Source organism: Podarcis cretensis, assembly GCF_951804945.1.
Source record: "Podarcis cretensis genome assembly, chromosome: 6".
NCBI classification, from domain to species: domain Eukaryota; kingdom Metazoa; phylum Chordata; class Lepidosauria; order Squamata; family Lacertidae; genus Podarcis; species Podarcis cretensis.
The window spans coordinates 270,539-290,716 of NC_137175.1; the positions used below are offsets into that span (position 1 = coordinate 270,539).

Here is a 20,178-nt window from a genome sequence, read left to right on the forward strand (position 1 = left end):
GCATGACAGTTTGCGCGGCGCCACCTGCTATTTGTGGCCTGCAGGGAACACACCTGAGCCGCGTCCCGCGAATGGGAAAAACCACACGAAGCGTGAGAAAACGAACCCAGCAGAAAGCGGCCCGTCCCGTAACGGGCAGCTGCTTGGAAAGGCCCGTCGGAACCGCCCTGCCAGCCGCACGTGGCAGAGATAAGGGCGGCAGGTGACGCCAGGCTGATAAGGAGCCCGCGAGAGGCGAGGGGGGCCCCACCCGACGGGCCCGGCAGAGGCAGCCTCGCCATCCTCGGCCCCGACCGTCCGCCCGCCCGCCCTCCCGCAGCCAGCCCGAGGCAAGAGGAGGAAGGGAAAGAGCCCGCGGCCCGCAAAGCGCCATGGGCCAAGGTGAGCGGGGACTCCCTGGGCACTGCCAAGCGGTCCAAACCCGGTGCCATCCCAGAGGGGTCTGCTAGGCTCCTCGGCGCAGCATCACAGCCCGGAGCAACGGAGGCTGCTCAGGCGGGCGGGAGCCCCTGGCCTTGTAGGGAGGAGGCAAGCAGGGAGCCACGAAGCGGGGCGAGGGTTCTGGGTGCAAGCTGGATGCGTCTCAAGGTGGGGGGCGTTTAGGCCCGGCTAAAGCGGGGGGAGTGGGAGGGGAGCCAAAAGAGCAGGTAGGTCGGAGGGGGCTGACGAGCGCAGCCTGGTCGAAAGGACTCTTCTGCAGCCAAGAGCAGGCGCAGAGCTTTGGGCAGCAACCTCAGTGACCAGGAGGAGTTCGGGGACCAGCCCCGTTCTCAGGTGCGGCGTGTGCGTTGCTCTGTCACACCCAGCGGCGTCAGGCAGGACCCCCCTCCCGCGCACTTTTGAAACATGGCATCTCCCCGCCATTCCAAACAGACCTCAGCACCCTCAGCAGAGTCCCACTTCTCAGGGGTCGTGAGCAGCCCCCTAAGCGTCTTTCAGGGGAGAGAGGGACATTCCTGGCTGCCGCAGTCTGGCGGTCAGTCACTACTGTCCAGACGCCGGCCTCTCTGGCCCATATCGAGGAGAGCTCAAAGACCCCCGCAGGGCCTCGTGGCCCCTCTCTTGCCTACCTGCGCCCCCGTTCATTTGCCAGAAGAGCGGGAGGCGGAGCGGAAGCGACCCCGCACCCCGCCCTGCGTGCCGCCTGCCCCCTCATCGCCTGCTCTCCTCCCGCCCCGCAGCCCTGCAGGTGTCGCGATGCGACTTGCAGCCGTCGAGGAACAACGCGGCGCACCGCACGGCGGCCGTCAGCACCGAGCGCCTGGTGGTGCGGCGCGGGCAGCCCTTTGCGCTCACCCTCCACTTCCGAGAGCCGCTGCCCGGAGCCCCCCGGAGGTATCTGCGCAAGACCTGCCTGGTCGCCCAGACGGGTAAGCTGCGGAAGAGCCGGAGGCCGAAGACCCGCGGCTCCCCGACGGCCCCGCCGCACCAGGAGCCCCGGCGCGCCTCTCGCGCTCCTCCGGCTGGGAGGGGGGTGGTTGCCGGCTGGCAGAAGCTGCGGGAGCCCACCAGGAGACGCACCGTCTGCAGTTGCAGAGCAGAGGGGGAGGGGGGAGTTAAGCATCACAGGGGAGAAAAGGAGCGGTAGCTAAGTTTGCGCGGCGCCGGGAGGGAATTCCAACACCTCTGCCCTCCAAAAGAGTAAGGCGGGTCAACAACTGAGAGCGTCCCATTAATTTTCTCAATTATTTCGGCGGTCCTGTAAAGTGGGTCCGCTTTGCTGGGCACACGAGGGGTGGGACTTGCACCTTCGCCCGCAGCGGGGACAAGGAGGACGCGCCCACGGACCCGTTTTCAGGAAGCTGGAGCTCGGGCATTGCAGCGGGTTGGACTAGATGACTCTCGGGTCGCTTCCAACGCGACGATTATGAGGTCAAGGCCCTGGGCCACCTCGCTTAGGACTTTTTAGACTGCTTGCCAGCGATCCTCCAGCGCGTTCAGCGGGTGGGGGGAGGGGAGGTCTCTGGAGATGCTGTCAGGATTTGAACCCGGGACCTTCTGCTTGCAAAGCAGCTAACGCCTCCCCCCCGCCCGCAACTAGAATGCCCTTCTCGGAAGGAATGGAGAAAAGTAATTGTGTAGCACCGTCTCCTAAAACATCTGGGAGGTGTGTCATATGTTTGCACAAGATGTTTTAACACCCCCGTTAAAGTCAGTTTGCCCTGAATGAAGCCCTGAATTTGGCCCTGGGGAGGCTCGCCCCCCAACCCTCCAGGGGGGTCTGACAGGACAGTCGAGGAGAGCTCAAAGACCCCCGCAGGGCCTCGTGGCCCCTCTCTTGCCTACCTGCGCCCCCGTTCCTTTCTCCAGCCAGCCCCCCCAGCAGACCTGTCCCCCGCCCCTCGCTGCCTTGCGTCCCCTTTTGTTCATCTCGCGTTTCTGGCTGCAGGGCAGCGGCCATCCCAGGAGGACGGGTCCCTGGTGCGCTTCCCCATCTCCCGCCGGGGCCGCCAGAGCGGCTGGGAGGCTTTCGTGGACGCCCCCGAGAGCCTCTCTTGGACGCTGACCGTGACCTCGCCCGCCGACGCCGCCATCGGCCGATACTCCCTCCTGCTGCAGCACGGCCGAGGGGCTCCGCGCCCGCTGGGCACCTTCACGCTCCTCTTCAACCCCTGGTGCCGAGGTAGGTGGCCGGGCCGCGGAGGCAAGACGCCAGGATGCCGGAGCCAAGAGGGCAGTGGGTGGGGTCGGAAGGTCTGCTGCGGGGAGGGGGCGGCGCAGGCTGTGATGCTGCCCCCCTGATGGCCCGTCTCCCGCAGAGGACAGCGTCTTCCTGCCCAACGAGGCGCAGCGCCAGGAATACGTGTGCAATGAGGAGGGCACCGTTTACTGGGGGCTGGAGGAGGCGCCCCAGCAGCAGCCCTGGGACTACGGCCAGGTGAGCGAGAGACCCATCCCACCTCAGCCCAGGGGTCGGCTGCGCCTGGCCGGTTTGGGCCAGGTGCAGGGAGGTGGCCGCCCCGTCGCTCCGGCCACCTGCGGGGCTGCTCCTTACTGCTGCGGAAGGCGCGCGCGGAGCGGAGGGGTCGGGGTGGTCGGGGGACGCGAGTGGGGCTCCCCCCATCCTCCAGCCTTCAATTCTCCGCCTCCCTTTTCAGTTCGAAGAGGACATCGTGGACCTCAGCCTGGCCCTGCCGGCCATCGGCCTCTTCTGGTTGCAGGACGCGCCCTGCGCCCAGCGCAGCGACCCTCTCCACGTCTGCCGCCTGGTCAGCTCCATGGTAGGTGGGCAGCAGCAGGAGGCAGAGTCGCCCGCAGACCCTGCCGGCTTAGTGGAAGCAGCTGCACATGCTCAGGAACCCTCGGGGCCGGGCCGGGCCGCTCGCGCCCCCTGCTGGCCACGGGGTGCATTTAGCTGCCATCGATGACCCTTGGGGGTCTGGCTGGATATTTTTTTATAGGCAGCGGGTCGGATATATTTTACAATTTATCCTCGCTATTACTCACATGTGTGAGCAGAACGTTTAAAGTTAAAACAATTAGTTAGCAGAGTTCAAAACCCCATCCTTTGCAGCACTAAAGTGGAAACTTCGGGACTCGGCTGTGTAGCCTTCCTGCCATTCATCCAGGCTGGGGGGGCACTGGACTTCTCCCTTTTCCCTCTTAATGAAAAGAATAACACAGCAGACTGTAGACCAAGCGTGAAAACGGCATTTACGTACACAAAGTCTTGCGTTCCGCTCCAGCAGCAACAGTAACAAAAAGAAGACCAGGAAAATGCTCCTTGCAAACTGCATAGTTAAAAAGGACGTCTCAGTAAATGTCTGGCTGCCTCGGAAGCAGCGCGGAAAAGAGAAGAGTTCTGAGGCAGGAGAAACTCTTGAGTCTTAACGCTTTCATACCTGCAACATTATTTCGACTGTGAATTCCCACAATCTCTTCTAACTCTATATTGTTGCGGGGGTGGGGGGTGGGGGGGTGGACAGGCCTCCTTTCTCCTGGTGCTGCTCACTTTTCTCTCCTCACCCCCCTCCAGCTGAACAGCAAGACGCACCAAGCGATCCTGGAGGGTGGCTGGACCGGGGACTACAGCGACGGGACGTCCCCTTTCCAGTGGCCGGGCAGCGCCCCCATCCTGCGCCGGTGGCTGGCAGCGCGAGGGCAGCCTGTCCGCTACGGGCAGTGCTGGGTCTTCGCGGGGGTCCTGTGCACAGGTAGAGGGTCCTGTTCAGGGATGGGCCCCAGGCGAGGAAGGGGCCCCTACTGCCTGAGATGGTTGCCCCCCCACGCCTACTCTGCTAGCTCTGAGGGACTGGACCCCCTCCTGCGGAAAGGGGTTTAGTGTCGAGGGAGCCGGTGGAAATGTCGCCCTCCTAAGGGGGCGTGGGCGAACCTGCCCTTCCCTAATGCCTAAAGGGTTGTGATTCCTGCACGGATGGGGGTTGGCCTGGATGGCCCTGGGGGTCCCTTCCCTCAGGAGCCACCTCGCCGCCCAGCTCCCGCTGCCTCTCTCTCTGCAGTGCTGCGGAGCCTGGGCATCCCCACCCGCGTGGTCACCAGCTTCGCCTCCGCCCAAGACACGGCCGGCCGCCTGCGCGTGGACGAATACTTCGACGAGAGCGCCGCCCTGATCCCCGGCCTCTCCGAGGCTGCCGTCTGGTGAGGCGCCGTATTACTGGAGTGGGGGAAAAGTTGGTGGGGAGACGGACGGGCTTCAGGGTCTCCTGCGACGCCGCCACCCCTAAGACATTCCCTCCCGGTCTCCCACAGGCCTTTCCACGCCTGGAACGAGTGCTGGATGGCCCGTCGGGATCTGCCCTCCGGCTACGACGGATGGCAAGCCGTGGATGCCACGCCTCAGGAAGAGGGCAGCGGTAGGTCCCACGGGCCGGTAGGAGGCTCAAGGGAGAAGGGGCGGGACACTGGCATCGACCCCCAGCCACAATCTGGAGAGACCGGGATGGGGGAGCAGCTTCCACCTAGAAGGGGGTGAGGGATGGGAGAGAGGCCATCTGTCAGGGATTCGTTAGGTGGGATCATTGCATTGCAGGGGGTTGGACTAGATGACCACTGGGGTACCTTTCCCCTCTACAGTTCTTCCGTGATTCTGACTAGCTTGCCCTTTTAGCCACACTGTGTAGCCCCCTCGCCTCCGGCTCCACAAGCCAGAGGGGGGCTAAAGCAGGGGTACCCTTGGGCCACAGGGGGCACCCCTACCCCAATTGTCGTCCTCCCCTGCCTCTCCACAGGCTCCTCGTTTTGCGGGCCAGCCCCTGTCCGGGCCATCAAGGAAGGCCATCTAGACCTGCGCTACGACGTCGCCACCTTCTTCGCAGCCACCAATGCCACCTGCGCTGCCTGGGTGCAGCAGGACAACGGGGACTTCCAGCGTGCCTTTTCCTCCACGAAGTTCGTGGGCAACAACCTCAGCACCAAGGCAGTGGGCAGCGACCGGTGCGAGGACCTCACACACCACTACAAGCACCCGGAAGGTAAGTGGGGCAGGTGAGCTCTTGCTTTCTGCTTGGCCCCTCACCCTGGGGTGGGTTCCAAATCTGGCAGCATCTCTGAAACCCCCCCCCCCCCCATTCTCAGCCAGTCAAGGAAGAAATTTATCCCCTGCTTCCCTGAGGAGCAAAGTGGAAATGGCTTCTGGGTTTTTTGCAGGGTCTGCTGCAGAGAGGGCTGTGCTGAACAAGGTCTCTCGTGAACAGGAGCGGCTCCAGGACCAGATTGAGGGGGACAGCAGCCCCCCTCAGCCTCCACTCGCCCCTCCGGCCCAGGAAGACGACACAGAACCTCTCCTCTCTGCCCACATCCAGGCTAAGAGCTCCTGGCCGCTGGGGCAAGACGCCCCAGTCTCCGTGTTGGTGGAGAACCGGACCGGGGAGGAGAAGAGGCTGTCACTGGTTCTGGGTGCCCAGCCACTGCAGTATGATGGCAAGGCCCTGGCGCAGTTTTGGAAGGAGGAGTATCACTTCACTCTCCCCAGCGGGCACGGTAAGCTTGCTGGGGAGGATTTGCTGATTGCAATTTATCCCTTTAGGCGCCCATATGTGTGGGCTGAACGGTTTCTCAAAATCCCATCCTTGGCAGCAAAGTTAAAAGCACAGGAATTAGGCTAAATCCAACTATGAAGTAAGCTGGCTCTCCCTTTCTTACCCTGATTTAACAAAGAATCAGGGAACAGCCTGGGAAGTACGGTAAGTTTAAAAATAGAATTTACTGAAAATCCTGCATTGGTTAACCTCAACAGTTGCAGCAAAAGCTATGCAAGCAAAATACTTCCGTTTACAGTATACTGTAATCAGCTTCTGGCATCTGCCTGAGCTGGAGCAGATAAAGGGCATGTCTGCCCTCTTGGCTGGTCAAAGGAAGAGAGATGAGGGGAAGTGACATCACACAGAGCCCTCTCTTATCAAATGTATTTCTATGGTCTGAGTCTCTGCCTATCAGCAAAACAGCTCTGTGGTCTTAACCCCTTCTCATGCTAACTAGAAAGAAGAGGCTTTTCTTAAGATTGGCTGCTACTCTCCTACACAGAGAACCAAAGTTGGAAGGGGTCCAAAGGGGCATCTAGCCCCTTTGGCACCTCTGGGTAGAGAAAGTGCCCTGCAGCCAGTGCTGACCCTGTAGGGCTAGATGGGCCATTGGTCTGGCTCAGGAGGAGGATGCATCCTGCAAACACCCCTCCCATCTAGTCCAAGCATGCCCGGTTCCTTGCAGAGGCATCACAGCCTGTGATGGACAAGTCCTTGGGTGCCCTCTGTGAATCTCCCTGAGCCCCTCTGCCTTGTTTTCCAGAGGAAGCCCTGAGCACCACGCTGCCTTATGCAGAATATGGCCCAGCCCTGCACAACAACTCCCTCTTGCTGAAGCTGACGGCGCTGCTGAGAGACACGGCCTCCCATAGCAACCACCTGGCCTGGCAGGAAATCCGCTTCTGTGCCCCCGGACTCAACATCCAGGTCAGTGAGAGGCCAGAGCAAACCCCCCCCCCCACTTTCTGCAGCTAACTGCACAGACACAGCTGAGCCCCACTAACACCTGAAGGCAGAGCAGAGAAAAATCAACTACTTTCAAATCCCCCCCTCCAGCAGCTCACGGTGGAACACAGGGTTCCTCCTCCCCACTGCACAACTGCCCTGTGAGGTAGGTTCGGCTGAGGAACAGTGATTGGCCCAAGGTCACCCAGAGAGCTTCATAGCTGAGTAGGCCTTTGAACCCTGGTCTCTTCCAGGTCCTGGAGCAACTCTAGCTGTTGCACCACAGTATCTCAAGAAAGGCCTCCTCCAATGCCTGTTTTGAGGGGGTGAGCCCCCAGTCCCCCTTTCCTGACCGTGAGCCCTTCAAGGGGAGTAGGAGGTCCTTGTTTCTTCAGACTTGGGGTGCCACAGCAAAGCAGGCTGGGTAGAGCCCTGCCCCCTCCCCATTAGCAAGCCCAGTGGGTCTATGGCTTCAGCCCACCCCTGCCCCCCAGACCCCCCAGTCCCTGTGCTGCCATTGTCCTGCTTTCTCAGGTCCCTGAGCGCACAGCCCAGTTCCAGGCCACCCAAGCAGAGGTCCAGCTCCACAACCCCCTCCCGGAGCCCCTCCCAGGCTGCCTCGTCTCCGTGTCGGGATGGGGGCTCATCCACAAGACCAGGAGCTACAGGTGAAGGGCGCTACGGGACAAGGTGGCTTTCTTTGGGGTGGGGGGTTCAAGCCCTCTCCATGAAGGAGAGAAGGCTCCCTGGCATTCCAGGTGAAGGCAAAGGCACACACTCCCCACGGCTGGATCAGAGCAAGTGGGGGGTGGGACTGTGCCAGCCCAGCCCCACATTTGCCAGGATTGAGGGGGAAGGGCTCTCTGCTGAGGTGCCAGCTGGATTCATCTGCTTGGCACCTCTGAAAACAGACAGCAGGATGGTGTTTATAGGCTTGGGGGAGGAGGTGAGCAGCTGCTCTTAGAATCATTGAATTGTAGAGTTGGAAGGGACCCTGAGGGCCATCTAGTCCAGCCCCCTGCAATGCAGAAATCTCAGCTCAAGCATCCCTGACAGCTGGCCATCCAGCCTCTGCTCAGAAACCTCCCAGGAAGGAGAGTCCCCCACCTCCCCAGGGAGTCCCTTCCACCATCAAACAGGTCCTCCCGTCCAAAGTTCTTCCTGGTGTTGACATGGAATCTCCTTTCTTGGAACTTGAGTGAGTCCTGCCCGAGATGCCCCTTGGTGCCCCTTGCCAGTCTACCATTCTGATTCCGTGAATCCATCTGGAGCAGGAGAAAACAAGCTTGCTCCATCCTCCTCCTGAGCTGCCCCTCCCCAGGAGAGCTGGCGACCCCCTTCTGCCCCTAACAGCCCCCTCTGCTCCTCCTCTTTTCAGGCTTGGAGACATCCCAGCTGGCAGCAGCACAGCGCTGAGGATCCCCTTCACACCGACCCAGGCGGGGCCCCGGAGGCTGACAGTGCATGTAGAGAGCCCCCTGCTCCAGCCCCTCAAGGCCTGCAGGACCATCCAGGTGGGGGCAGCAGCTTAGAGCTTCTCCAAAGCAACAGGACCCCCTCCCCCACATTACCATTAAATGCACTTGGAGTGACACCCCTCAGACCGTGGCTCCTTCTTCACCAGCCCAGTGCCAGCAGAAGGGGGGCTGTGGGGGAGCTCTTTCCAAAAGCAGCAGCTCCCCTGTCCCCAAAGCAAGCTGGCTGCTCTCTTGCACTGCTGTGTAGCAGGTAGAGCCAAAGGACAAGCGGCGCCTGTGCGGCTCCCGCCTTCCCCTGCGTTACGTCTCGGCCTGCAGTCTCCTTGGGGCAGAGACCTGGCTTCCTCCGGTGCTTTGTGAAGCCCCAGGTGCATGGGTGAGGCACTATAAATGATCAGGAGCACACAAGACTTTCTCTAGTGCAGGCGCCTGGCCAGCACAAGCACAGGGGGGACTTTATTGCCCACCCCAGAGCACAGGGGCAGCAGCTACGGGGTCCCGCAGGAGTCCTGCCTCCTCCCTCTTCTGCAGGCAGCCACAGAAGGCACCCATGGGTCCAGCACCCCTCGCACAGGGGGTCCCATCAAAGGAGCCCTTGGGTGAGCTCTTTGATTTTGTCCATGTTGTGGTCAACTGCCCCGGCCAGGAACTGCACCCAGTTCTCTTCCGACGGAGGGCAGACAAAGCTGGCGCTGGGGAGGGAGGAGAGAGGGAAAGAGAGAGATGCAGGTGAGCGATGGGGGGCCACCCTGACAAGGCCCCCAGTCCCAGCATCGAGGGCGATTGTGCTGCAGCAAAAGGCTGGCTATGTCTTTAAGACGGAAACCGTTTCCCCACCAGCTGTGCCAGCTGTGCCCCTCTGCCCACCCCCCCAGGCGGAAGCGGCAGAGACAGAGGAGAGGCTGCCCTGCTCACCTGGTCAGTTCCAACATCTTCTTTAGCACAGACACCAACTTTGCAGCCTAGAAAGAAACAAGAGGTCAAGCCCAGAGCCGCCGCTCCTCGCATTTCATCTTTTCTAGGAAAACCACAGTGCAACAGGAGCAGGTGGTTTCTCGTCCGCTGGCCACAAGTCCGGCAGGCAAGTGCGAGGTTTTCTTAAAAGGGCTTCTCCCTTTGGCACTCCCTGGCTGGCACCGTACGGCCCCTCGGACACAGCCTTGACCTTTCACCCCTGAACAGAGGGAAGGGCTGTCCCAACTCAGGGAGGAGGAAGAGGCCCTCTGGCCTCAAACCACAGAGACTCCCTTGCCAGACAGCGTGGGCACTCCTTGGTTCAGCGGCAGCTTCCTCCATTTCTGCGCAAAAGAGACCACGGCTGCCCCTTTGCTGGGGGCAGAGAAGGGAAGGGGAGGCCAGCTTGGTAGAGGAGGAAGGGAAGGGCAATCTGCCACGGGGCATCAAGCACCCCCTTCTCCAGGGGGCAGGAGAGGCCCCCTCAGCCCCAGGGGCAACTCTCCGCTCGCACAGTCTTCTCTCCCGCAGGCCATCTTGGGGGTCCCAGGTCCCCCACCCTCAGGGGCTGAAGTGGGGAAATAGGATCTCCCAAAAGCTGCAGAGGACCAGAGGCTTCCCCTAAAAAGCTTCATCGTCCCAAATGGGCAACTCACATTCAGCCGCAGAGCCAGCTGGTTCACAGGGGGGTAGGTGCTCAGCACCAACTCGTCCACACTGCAGAATAAAACAGGAAGGGAGTAAAGGTCAGGGGAGCCCCCAACCCAAAAGCGAGGCAGCCTGAGGGAGCAGAGCATGCACTGGACTCGGCTGCAAGGCTCCCGGGTGCCCCTTCCTCAGGCTCATGATACCCTCTTGGGGGGGGGGGGCCTTTCCAAGGACAGAGTGGAGCAACCCTGCAGGAAGGGCATTGGGACTGGTCTTGCTGCCCTGGCCCACCCCCTAGGCCACAGCAATCCCCGCAAGGCTCCCCCGGCTGCCTCACCTGGGGCTGATGTCTCCTGCAATGTCGGCCAGGTCGTCTAACTGCGCCAGCTGCTCAGCCTTGTCGGTCCTTCCACGGCCTCTGACGGCCCCCTGGACCCTCTTCAGGCAAATCTTGGCGGCCTTCACCAGCCCCAGGCAGGGGCCAAGCAGCTGCCGGTCAGCCGCCGACCAGTAAGTGTCCCTGTTTGCCCGCGAACCCAAGTCCTCGTCCTCCAGCACATCACTGTATGGGTCTCCCCCTTCAGTCTGCGCCTGAGCGAAAGGGACATGCCAGTCACACTCTCATCCCGCCCCCCCCAGGCAAGGAAGGGGGTGGGCATCCACTGTCCCAGTCATGGGAGAGGGAATACCAGGGGGGCCACCAAGTTGCTAACCTCCTCAGTCGGGCATTACAAGCAAGGAGGGAGGAAATAAGACTGATAGGATTGTGGAGTTGGAAGGGACTCCAGGTGTCATCTAGTCCAGCCCCCTGCAATGCTGCCTGGCAGCTCCCAATGCAGGCGGGGGGAGGGGGCGCTAAGGGAAGTGGGGGGAGGTGGAGGCAACCACAGTGCATCTGGGGACTCCCAGGTGTGCAGCGCAAGAGGGAATCCAGTCAAAACCCTACTAGATCAAGGAACGGTGTTACACCTTGTACCTGCTGCTTAATTATGCTCCCCCCCCCAACTTTTAGCTATTATATATCTCCTTCTGTATCTGAATGGGTTGAGAAAATTTGGACTGTAGTAGCTATGACCAAGCCAAGTTATTATAAAATAACACATATAAAGCAGTTTACCCCTTTCTCCCATAAACCTGTTATTCTGGAATAACAAGTTCAGTGCTAACGCCCAACCTCATGTTGCTTTCAACTTGCTGAGTATTTCTGTATGCTCCTTATCTTTGGTTTATTTTGTCAATTAATGAAATGTAAAAAACCCCCAAACCTCTATTAGGCCAAAGTCTCCCTCTGACAACCCTTCATATCTCAGTAGAACAGATTTACAGGAAAGCCAAGCCAGTTTTTAATGGCGGCTGCATAAGCTATTAAGAGCCCAGAGCAGAGGGGCAAAGCCCAGGGGTGGGGGCTCTATCAGGGCAGCCCAGGCAAGGAAGGAGCCCTTATCCGGAGAGGCTGCCTTTAGCCTGTGTGGGGCGGCCAAATGCCCTTATCTGCTCCAGAAGCCACACAGCAGAAGAGGCAGAGGGGAGATCGGCACATCCGGGGGGGGGGGGGGCAGTGCCAGGATTAAGTATGGGCTGAGCAGGCTGCATTATGGGGGGGGGCTTGGCCTTTTGCCAAACTAAAAATTAAGAAACAGGCAGATTTTACTATCTAGGCCCAGTAACAGGAAAGAATGAGGTGCTCCATCAAGGGTTAATATGGCTTTTGTGAAAGACATGAGCCCATTTACTCCCCCTGAACAAACACCCCCAACCCCAATGTCAGAAGACTTTACATTCCGGCAATCTGCATTCTGACCTGAGCCCACCGTGTGACGCAGCGTCTGAAAAGGCAAATGCAATTTCAGGATACCTATATGTTGTGCTTAAACCCATTGGTCTGATGCTTCAAACTTAGAGGCTTTCCAGTTGCAGAATAGGGATGGTGATACCCCCTGCTCTCTTGCAAGCGAAGCCGGCGGACAGCCCCCCCCCGGCAGCCCCCCTCCCTGCACACCTGCTTCATCTCCTCCAGTGCGTCACTGACAATCCCCAGAGCCTGGGTAATGGCCAGGGTCACAGCCGCCTGGTTATCTGTGGGGAGAGAAGAAAGGGAGGAGGAGCAAGGCAAGAAGGGGAAGCAGCAATGGCAGCGCCCAGGGTGGCGTCCCTCGCCCTGCCCCCAGGCTGCCCCCCGGCTGCCCTGGGGTGACCTCTGACTCACCTCGAGGCATCCTGAAAACTCGGCTGCAGGCCTCCCAGACGCCTCCCGTGGAGACCAGCTGCTCCTGCGAGAGGCTGCAAGGGAGAGCGGAGAAGCGTCAGGAGGGGGCCTCCACTTTTGTGGCAAGGCCCAGGGGGGCGGCAGAGGTGGGTGCCCCACTCTCTGGGGAGAGACGTCCCACACCTCCTGCCTCCCCCCAGCATTCCCTGGGAAGGTGAGGGCGGGAAGCAGCAGCTCACCTCTGCAGGGGGGTCCGAAGGATGACCTCGATCAGCTGAATCATCCCCTCCACCACCTGCACCGTGGCATCGCGCACTGCTCTGCGCAGGGTGGTCCCTGCAGGGGGCAAGGAGAGCCCCATCACCGCTGCCCTGCCTCCTTGGCACTCACGCACAGAGACTGCAGGCAGCCCCCCCCCAAGACCTCGTATAGAATCTCAGGCTTCTGGTTGGAAGGGACCTTGAGGGTCATCCAGTCCAACCCCCCGCAATGCAGGAATCTCAGCTACAGGACCCGCGACATCCATCTCTGCTTCAAAGCCTCCAAGGAAGGCGAGTCTGAGCTGGATAGCTCAGCTACCTGGTGCTGATAAGGCCGAGGTGGCAGGTTCGATCCCCGTAAGGGACAGCTGCAGGGGTTGGACTGGATGACCCTCAGGGTCCCTTCCAACTCTACGATTCTATGGGAGACGGCTCCACTGCCCAACAGCTGTTCCTGCCAGAAAGGTCTTCTGAATGCTGAGTCGGAATCTCCTTTCTTGTAAACTGAACCCACTGCTTTGGGTCCTGCTCTCCAGAGCCGGAGAAAACCAGCCGGCTTCCTCTTACATGGGGCAGCCCTTCAGAGAAGCGAAGACGCCTCCCCTGCTATTGGGAGCCCCTTCCAACACTACAATTCTCGGATTCTTCTTTTCTCGCCAGCAAAAGGTGCAGGAGCCCAACCTAGTGCCTGCCCCCTGGCCTGCTCCTCACACGCTGCCCCCCCCAGAGAACCCCCTTGTCCCTGCCTCGTGGGGCCCCATCTTGCTCACCTTGGCCCTTGGGGAGCTGGTAATACACGGAGGCGGCTGCCAGGACAGCGCTGTGCACCCCTTCCGCCAGGCTCTCCTGCTCCTGCAAGGGGACAGCACCCAAAGGTTACCTGGCTCATAATAATAATAATAATAATAATAATAATAATAATAATAATCGTAATAATAATAATTTATTATTTATACCCAGCCCATCTGGGTGGGTTTCCCCAGCCACTCTGGGCGGCTTCCAAAAGAATATTAAAATACTGTGATACATCAAACATTAAAAGCTTCCCTAAACAGGGCTGCCTTCAGATGTCTTCTAAAAGTCTGGTAGTTGTTGTTCTCTTTGACATCTGATGGGAGGGCATTCCACAGGGAAGGTGCCACTACCGAGAAGGCCCTCTGCCTGGTTCCCTGTAACTTGGCTTCTCGCAGTGAGGGAACCGCCAGAAAGCCCTCGGTGCTGGACCTCAGTGTCCGGGTAGAACGATGGGGGTGGAGACGCTCCTTCAGGTATACTGGACCGAGGCCGTTTAGGGCTTTAAAGGTCAGCACCAACACTTTGAATTGTGCTTGGAAACGTACTGGGAGCCAATGTAGGTCTTTCAAGACCGGTGTTATGTGGTCTCGGCAGCCGCTCCCAGTCACCAGTCTGGCTGCTGTGTTCTGGATTAGTTGTAGTTTCCGGGTCACCTTCAAAGATAGCCCCATGTAGAGCGCATTGCAGTAGTCCAAGCGGGAGATAACCAGAGCATGCACCACTCTGGCGAGACAGTTCGCGGGCAGGTAGGGTCTCATCCTGCGTACCAGATGGAGCTGGTAGACAGCTGCCCTGGACACAGATTTAACCTGTGCCTCCATGGACAGCTGTGAGTCCAAAATGACTCCCAGGCTGCGCACCTGGTCCTTCAGGGGCACAGTTACCCCATTCAGGACCAGGGAATCCTCCACACCTGCCCGCCTCCTGTCCCCCAGAAACAGTACTTCTGTCTTGTCAGGATTCAATCTCAATCTGTTAGCCGCCATCCATCCTCCAACCACCTCCAGACACTCACACAGGACCTTCACCGCCTTCATTGGTTCTGATTTAAAAGAGAGGTAGAGCTGGGTATCATCCGCATACTGATGAACACCCAGCCCAAACCCCCTGATGATCTCTCCCAGCGGCTGCATGTAGATGTTGAAAAGCATGGGGGAGAGGACAGAACCCTGAGGCACCCCACAAGTGAAAGCCCAGGGGTGTGAACACTCATCCCCGCTGCACCAAGGATTCCCTGCCCGAGCTGCTTCAGGTCGTGGCGGATGTTCTCCTGGAGACACCTAGCTTGGTCGTCCTAGGGGATTTTAACATCCATGCCGACACGACCTTACAAGGGGCTGCTCGGGACTTCGTGGAAAGCATGGCCTCCATGGGGCTGTCCCTGAATAAGTCTGGCCCAACCCATAGTCGCGGACATGCCTTGGACCTGGTGTTTACCTCTATGGATGTTGGTGATCTGACACTAAGTAAAAGCGAAACGAAAGAAGTGCCATGGTCAGATCACTTCCTGGTGCAACTGGACTTCTCTGCGACCCATCCCCTCTGCAGGGAGGTGGGACCAATTCGGATGGTCCGCCCCCGCCACTTAATGGATCCAAATGGTTTCCAGAGAGTGGTAGGGGATGCTTTATCCCATGTTGATGGCCTTTCAGCCGATTCCCTGGTGGCCCGCTGGAATGTGGAGTTAACCAGGGCTATTGACTGTTTGGCTCCGAAGCGCCCTCTCCGATTGCATGGAGCCCGGACAGCCCCGTGGTTTTCCACGGATCTGAGGGCAATGAAACAATCGTTGAGACGGCTAGAGCGCCGGTGGCGGATAACTCATTCCGAATCTGACCGGACACAGGTTAGAGCTCAACGTCGAGCCTACCAAGTGGCGATAGCGACGGCGAAGAAGAATTTCTTCACCGCCTCTATTGCATCTGCAGAAAACAGCAGCAGGAGACTTTTTCAGGTGGTTCACAATTTAGTGGAACCACCTGCAACATCGGGGCCCAGTACGGGCCACATGTTCTCCTGCAATGATTTTGCAAAGTTTTTTGCAGATAAAATCGCTCAGATTCGGGAAGAAGTAGACTCCACCGTGGGAGCGGGGCCGGGGCGGGAGAGTGCTAGAGTTCTGTCTAGTCAAGTTGAGTGGGATCAATTCCAATCTGTTACCTCCGAGGATGTGGACAGGCTGCTTGGACGAGTGAAGCCAACCACCTGTCTCCTGGATCCTTGCCCATCCTGGCTTATAAAAGCTAGCCGGGAAGGACTGGGCGATGGGCTTCGTGGGGTGGTGAATGCTTCCCTCCGTGAGGGAGCCTTCCCAGACCCGCTGAAAGAGGCGGTTATTAAACCGCTTCTTAAAAAACCATCTTTAGATGCGGCCACGATGGCCAACTATCGCCCAGTTTCAAATCTTCCATTCTTGGGCAAGGTGATTGAGCGAGCGGTGGCCGAACAACTCCAGGCACGCCTGGAAGAAGCGGACCATTTGGATCCCTTCCAGTCGGGATTCAGGCCTCATCATGGGACTGAAACTGCCTTGGTCGCACTGGTTGATGATCTTCGGCGGGCTAGGGACAAAGGTGAGAGCTGTTTCCTAGTTCTGCTGGATCTCTCAGCGGCGTTTGATACCATCGACCATAACATCCTTCTGGACCGTCTTGAGGGGCTGGGAGCTAGGGGCACTGTCATACAGTGGTTCCGCTCCTTCCTCCTGGGCCGTGTTCAGAAAGTGGTGGTGGGGGATGAGTGTTCAGACCCCTGGGCTCTCACTTGTGGGGTGCCTCAGGGTTCTGTCCTCTCCCCCATGCTTTTCAACATTTACATGCAGCCACTGGGAGAGATCATCAGGAGGTTTGGGCTGGGTGTTCATCAGTATGCGGATGATACCCAGCTCTACCTCTCCTTTAAATCAGAACCAGTGAAGGCGGTGGAGGTCCTGTGTGAGTGTCTGGAGGCGGTTGGAGGATGGATGGCGGCTAACAGATTGAGGTTGAATCCTGACAAGACAGAAGTGCTGTTTTTGGGGGACAGGAGGCGGGCAGGTGTGGAGAATTCCCTGGTCCTGAATGGGGTAACTGTGCCCCTGAAGGACCAGGTGCGCAGCCTGGGAGTCATTTTGGACTCACAGCTGTCCATGGAGGCACAGATCAAATCTGTGTCCAGGGCAGCTGTTTACCAGCTCCATCTGGTACGTAGGCTGAGACCCTATCTGCCTGTGGACTGTCTCGCCAGAGTGGTGCATGCTCTGGTTATCTCCCGCTTGGACTACTGCAATGCACTCTACGTGGGGCTACCTTTGAAGGTGACTCGGAAACTACAACTAATCCAGAATGCGGCAGCTAGACTGGTGACTGGGAGCGGCCGCCGAGACCATATAACACCGGTCTTGAAAGACCTACATTGGCTCCCAGTACGTTTCCGAGCACAATTCAAAGTGTTGGTGCTGACCTTTAAAGCCCTAAACGGCCTCGGTCCAGTATACCTGAAGGAGCGTCTCCACCCCCATCATTCTGCCCGGACGCTGAGGTCTAGCGCCGAGGGCCTTCTGGCGGTTCCCTCACTGCGAGAAGTAAAGCTACAGGGAACCAGGCAGAGGGCCTTCTCGGTAGTGGCGCCCGCCCTGTGGAACGCCCTTCCAGCAGATGTCAAAGCGATTAACAACTACCTGACATTCAGAAGACATCTTAAGGCAGCCCTGTTCAGGGAAGTTTTTAACGTGTGATATTTTATTGTATTTTTGCTTTCTATGGAAGCCGCCCAGAGTGGCTGGGGAGGCCCAGCCAGATGGGCGGGGTATAAATAATAAATTATTATTATTATTATTATTATTATTATCATCCCCCACCACCACTTTCTGAACACGGCCCAGGAGGAAGGAGGAGCTCCCAGCCCCTCAAGACGGTCCAGAAGGATGTTATGGTCGATAGTGTCAAAGGCAGCTGAGAGATCCATCAGAACTAGGAAACAGCTCTCACCTTTGTCCCTAGCCCAACAGAGATCATCAACCAGTGCGACCAAGGCAGTTTCAGTCCCGTGATGAGGCCTGAATCCTGACTGGAAGGGATCCAAATGGTCCGCTTCTTCCAGGCGTGCCTGGAGTTGTTCAGCAACAACTCGCTCAATCACCTTGCCCAAGAATGGAAGATTTGAGACTGGGCGATAGTTGGCCATCGTGGCCGCATCTAAAGATGGTTTTTTAAGAAACGATTTAATAACCGCCTCTTTCAAAGGGTCTGGGAAGGCTCCCTCATGGAGGGAAGCATTCACCACCCCACGAAGCCCATCGCCCAGCCCTTCCCGGCTAGTTTTTATAAGCCAGGATGGGCAAGGATCCAAGAGACAGGTGGTTGCTTTCACTCGTCCAAGCAGCCTGTCCACATCCTCGGAGGTAACAGATTGGAATTGATCCCACGCAATTTGACTAGACAGGACTCTAGCACTCTCCCGCCCCGGCACTGCTCCCACGGTGGCGTCTACCTCTTCCCGAATCTGAGTGACTTTATCTGCAAAAAACTGCAGGAGTTCATGTGGCCGGTACTGGGCCCCAATGTAGCAGGTGGTTCCGCTAAATTGCGGACCACCTGAAAAAGTCTCCTGCTGCTGTTTTCTGCAGATGCAATAGAGGCGGTGAAGAAAGTCTTCGCCGTCGCTACCGCCACTTGGTAGGCTCGACATTGAGCTCTAACCCATGTCCGGTCAGCTTCAGAATGGGTCATCTGCCACCGGCAGCTCCCCCCACCCCCACCCCGCAAAAAAGGCCCTGGGCTCAGACAACTAGGTGGGGGGGGGAGAGGAGAGATCTGGGAGCATTGAGGGAGAATTATTGGAAGCCTGTGAAATTAAAGCAAAGAATGGATTAAATGAGAGAAGGACCCCCCCCCCCAAGCGGCCTCGCCAGCTGCTCAGGTGCCTGGAGCGTTGGCTGTGCCCTCTGCCCGGGGGCAGGGCAAGCCACCCACTGGGTGGGGTGAGCTGGGGCAGGGCCGCTGCATGGAGCCTGGCCACCCCCGCCCCTCAGCTGCCGTTTGGGGCAGTGTGGAGCCTGCAGGTGCCTAAGCCCCCAAGTCACCCCCAGGAGAGACACATGGCTTGGGCATGCTGCAGGCCCCACAGTGTGGCACCCAGTGCCCCTCTCTCCCCCCACACCTTTGCTCTTGATTGATTCCAGGAGTATAGAGTGTTGTTCTGTTCGGCATCATCATCATTATATATTCCCTGTGGCATTTTTAACTGTCAGGTTAATTCAGACTCCCCTAGCCCCATGCCATTTTGTTACACCCCCCTCAGTGATGACACCCGGGGCGGCCTGCACCCACCGCACCCCCTTCCGATGTCACTGAACCCTCCCCCCCCCGCAGAAAAACATTGCAGGAAATAAGCCGCGTGGGCAATGCCCAGGATGGGAGGGGGCAAGAGGGACAGGGGCTCCTCCGGGAAGGCCCCTCACCCACCTGGAGGGAAGGCGGCGGGGGTCTCGAGAAGGCCAGGCTCAGCTTGGTGGCTTCCTGCGAGGCGGCCTGGAAGGCTTCCTCTGCGGAGAAGGGCAGGAGGGTGAGCGGGGGGGGGTCGAGGGGGAAGGCCCCCCACCGGCCAAGGGGGCAGCCCATCCCGGGGGGGGGTCTCCGCGAAGGCGGCACCTACCGAGGGCCTCCCAGAAGCGCCCGGCCTCGAAGCCTCCGGCGCCCGCTCGGCTCTCGCCGCCTGCAAGAGAAACGTGCCTCTGAGCGCGTGCAGAGCGCCGCCAAGCCCCGCCCCCGCCGCCCGCCCGCCCCGGAGGCCGCGCCCCACCTCGCAGCTCGCCCAGCGCCGCGCTCAGGGCCTCCCGCACCCGACGCAGCGCCGCCGGAGACCCGGGAGACGCCGCCATCGCCCCAGCAGGCCGCGCCCAAGAGGAGCGGGCGCCGCACTTCCGGCTCCCCAGCGCCCGCCAGGCCACGGGCCGAGCTGCCCCACGGCTGGAACCCGGGCGCCCGGGTTCAGGCTTGATCCTGGCCGCCTCGCCCCGCGCCCCAGCCTCGCATCCCCGCGCTCTGAAAAGTCAGGGAAGTTTGGAATGTCTGAGGGTTTACTGTATTTTTTATATTTTGTTGGAAGCCGCCCAGAGTGGCTGGGGGTATGTATGCATGCATGCATGTATGTATAATGATAATAATATTAATAAATGAATGTTCTCCATGAGCCGCGCGATGGAGCCAAGCCGGCCTTTCCTGGAAGCGGCTGCCGGGCTGCCTTCCGTGCGACCCCTCGCTCCTGCCCCGCACATGGCGGCTCCTCCGGTTCCCGCGGCAGGGAACCGGAGCTGTGGGTGAAGAAGCCTCGCCACCGCAACCCTCGACGCCGAGCGGCTCCACTTCCGGAAGTCTCTTCGCCGAGGCAGTTGCGGGAGGGGAGGGGCGCATGCGCAGTCGCCTCCACGTGCGCCCGGCCGAGGCGACTCCGGCTCCGCGGCTCTTTCCTTGGGATCCCGGCGCTGCAGATGCGCGGGCGGGGGGTCCCTCCCAGCTCTACCCTTCCGTGCACGCGGAAGTCTTGCCAGGCTGCCCGGCCTTATTATCAGGATGGTGCACCACGTTGTTCCCGGGAAATTGGAAGGGGGTGAGACCCCCCCCCCCCACGAGCCTTGCCTCTCCACACCACCAGGCAAAGATAAGAGAGTCTCCGCTGCGCATCCCCAAGCCATTCACTCACACACAGGGATTTTCCTGCCTTTCACCCCTCGCGTCAAGAGAAAAGAACAGCAACATCTCTGCAAGGGGAGCTCAGCTCAGGAGCCCGCGACTCCCTGCCGAGCTCTAGGTCTCCAACAGAGGAAGTGTCAATGCCAAATGTAGCAATTCACGGATAAATGTTTCTGTGTACAACAGGAAATATTTAGACATTCACAAGAAATCACTCGCTTCATCAATCTTCTCAGTTCC

General features: G+C 59.2%; 3 protein-coding genes across 4 annotated transcripts in view; 2 read left to right on the plus strand and 1 right to left on the minus strand.

Moving 5' to 3' along the window:
* The first annotated feature begins 224 nt into the window (after positions 1-224).
* On the plus strand, positions 225-8,767 carry LOC307218022 (protein 4.2-like). The gene is given in 13 exon segments (XM_079980180.1): positions 225-381; positions 1,182-1,370; positions 2,390-2,623; positions 2,760-2,878; positions 3,099-3,221; positions 3,977-4,154; positions 4,461-4,599; positions 4,711-4,814; positions 5,190-5,432; positions 5,608-5,940; positions 6,745-6,908; positions 8,305-8,520; positions 8,522-8,767. Coding segments are annotated over 13 exon segments (2,295 nt in total). The 5' UTR covers positions 225-371; the 3' UTR covers positions 8,765-8,767.
* Positions 8,768-8,815: 48 nt separating this feature from the next.
* CCNDBP1 (cyclin D1 binding protein 1) lies at positions 8,816-19,160 on the minus strand. 2 transcript variants are annotated; one of them, XM_079979811.1, is made up of 11 exons: positions 19,049-19,160; positions 18,902-18,961; positions 18,712-18,791; positions 13,243-13,324; positions 12,452-12,548; positions 12,213-12,286; positions 12,006-12,082; positions 10,344-10,597; positions 10,015-10,075; positions 9,320-9,366; positions 8,816-9,096 (listed from the first exon to the last, which is right to left on the minus strand). In XM_079979811.1, exons 1-11 carry the CDS (start codon positions 19,125-19,127, stop codon positions 8,988-8,990), a joined length of 1,020 nt encoding a protein of 339 aa, XP_079835937.1. In that variant the 5' UTR covers positions 19,128-19,160; the 3' UTR covers positions 8,816-8,987. The 2 variants fall into 2 exon arrangements, with proteins under 2 accessions (XP_079835937.1, XP_079835938.1); XM_079979812.1 differs by lacking the exon at positions 18,902-18,961.
* The window catches only part of ELMO2 (engulfment and cell motility 2), a 49,568-nt gene continuing 43,246 nt past the window's right edge, over positions 13,857-20,178 (plus strand). The window contains exon 1 of the mRNA XM_079979173.1: positions 13,857-13,864. The gene's annotated coding sequence lies outside the window, so the exon portion shown is untranslated. The remainder of the gene's footprint in view (positions 13,865-20,178) is intronic.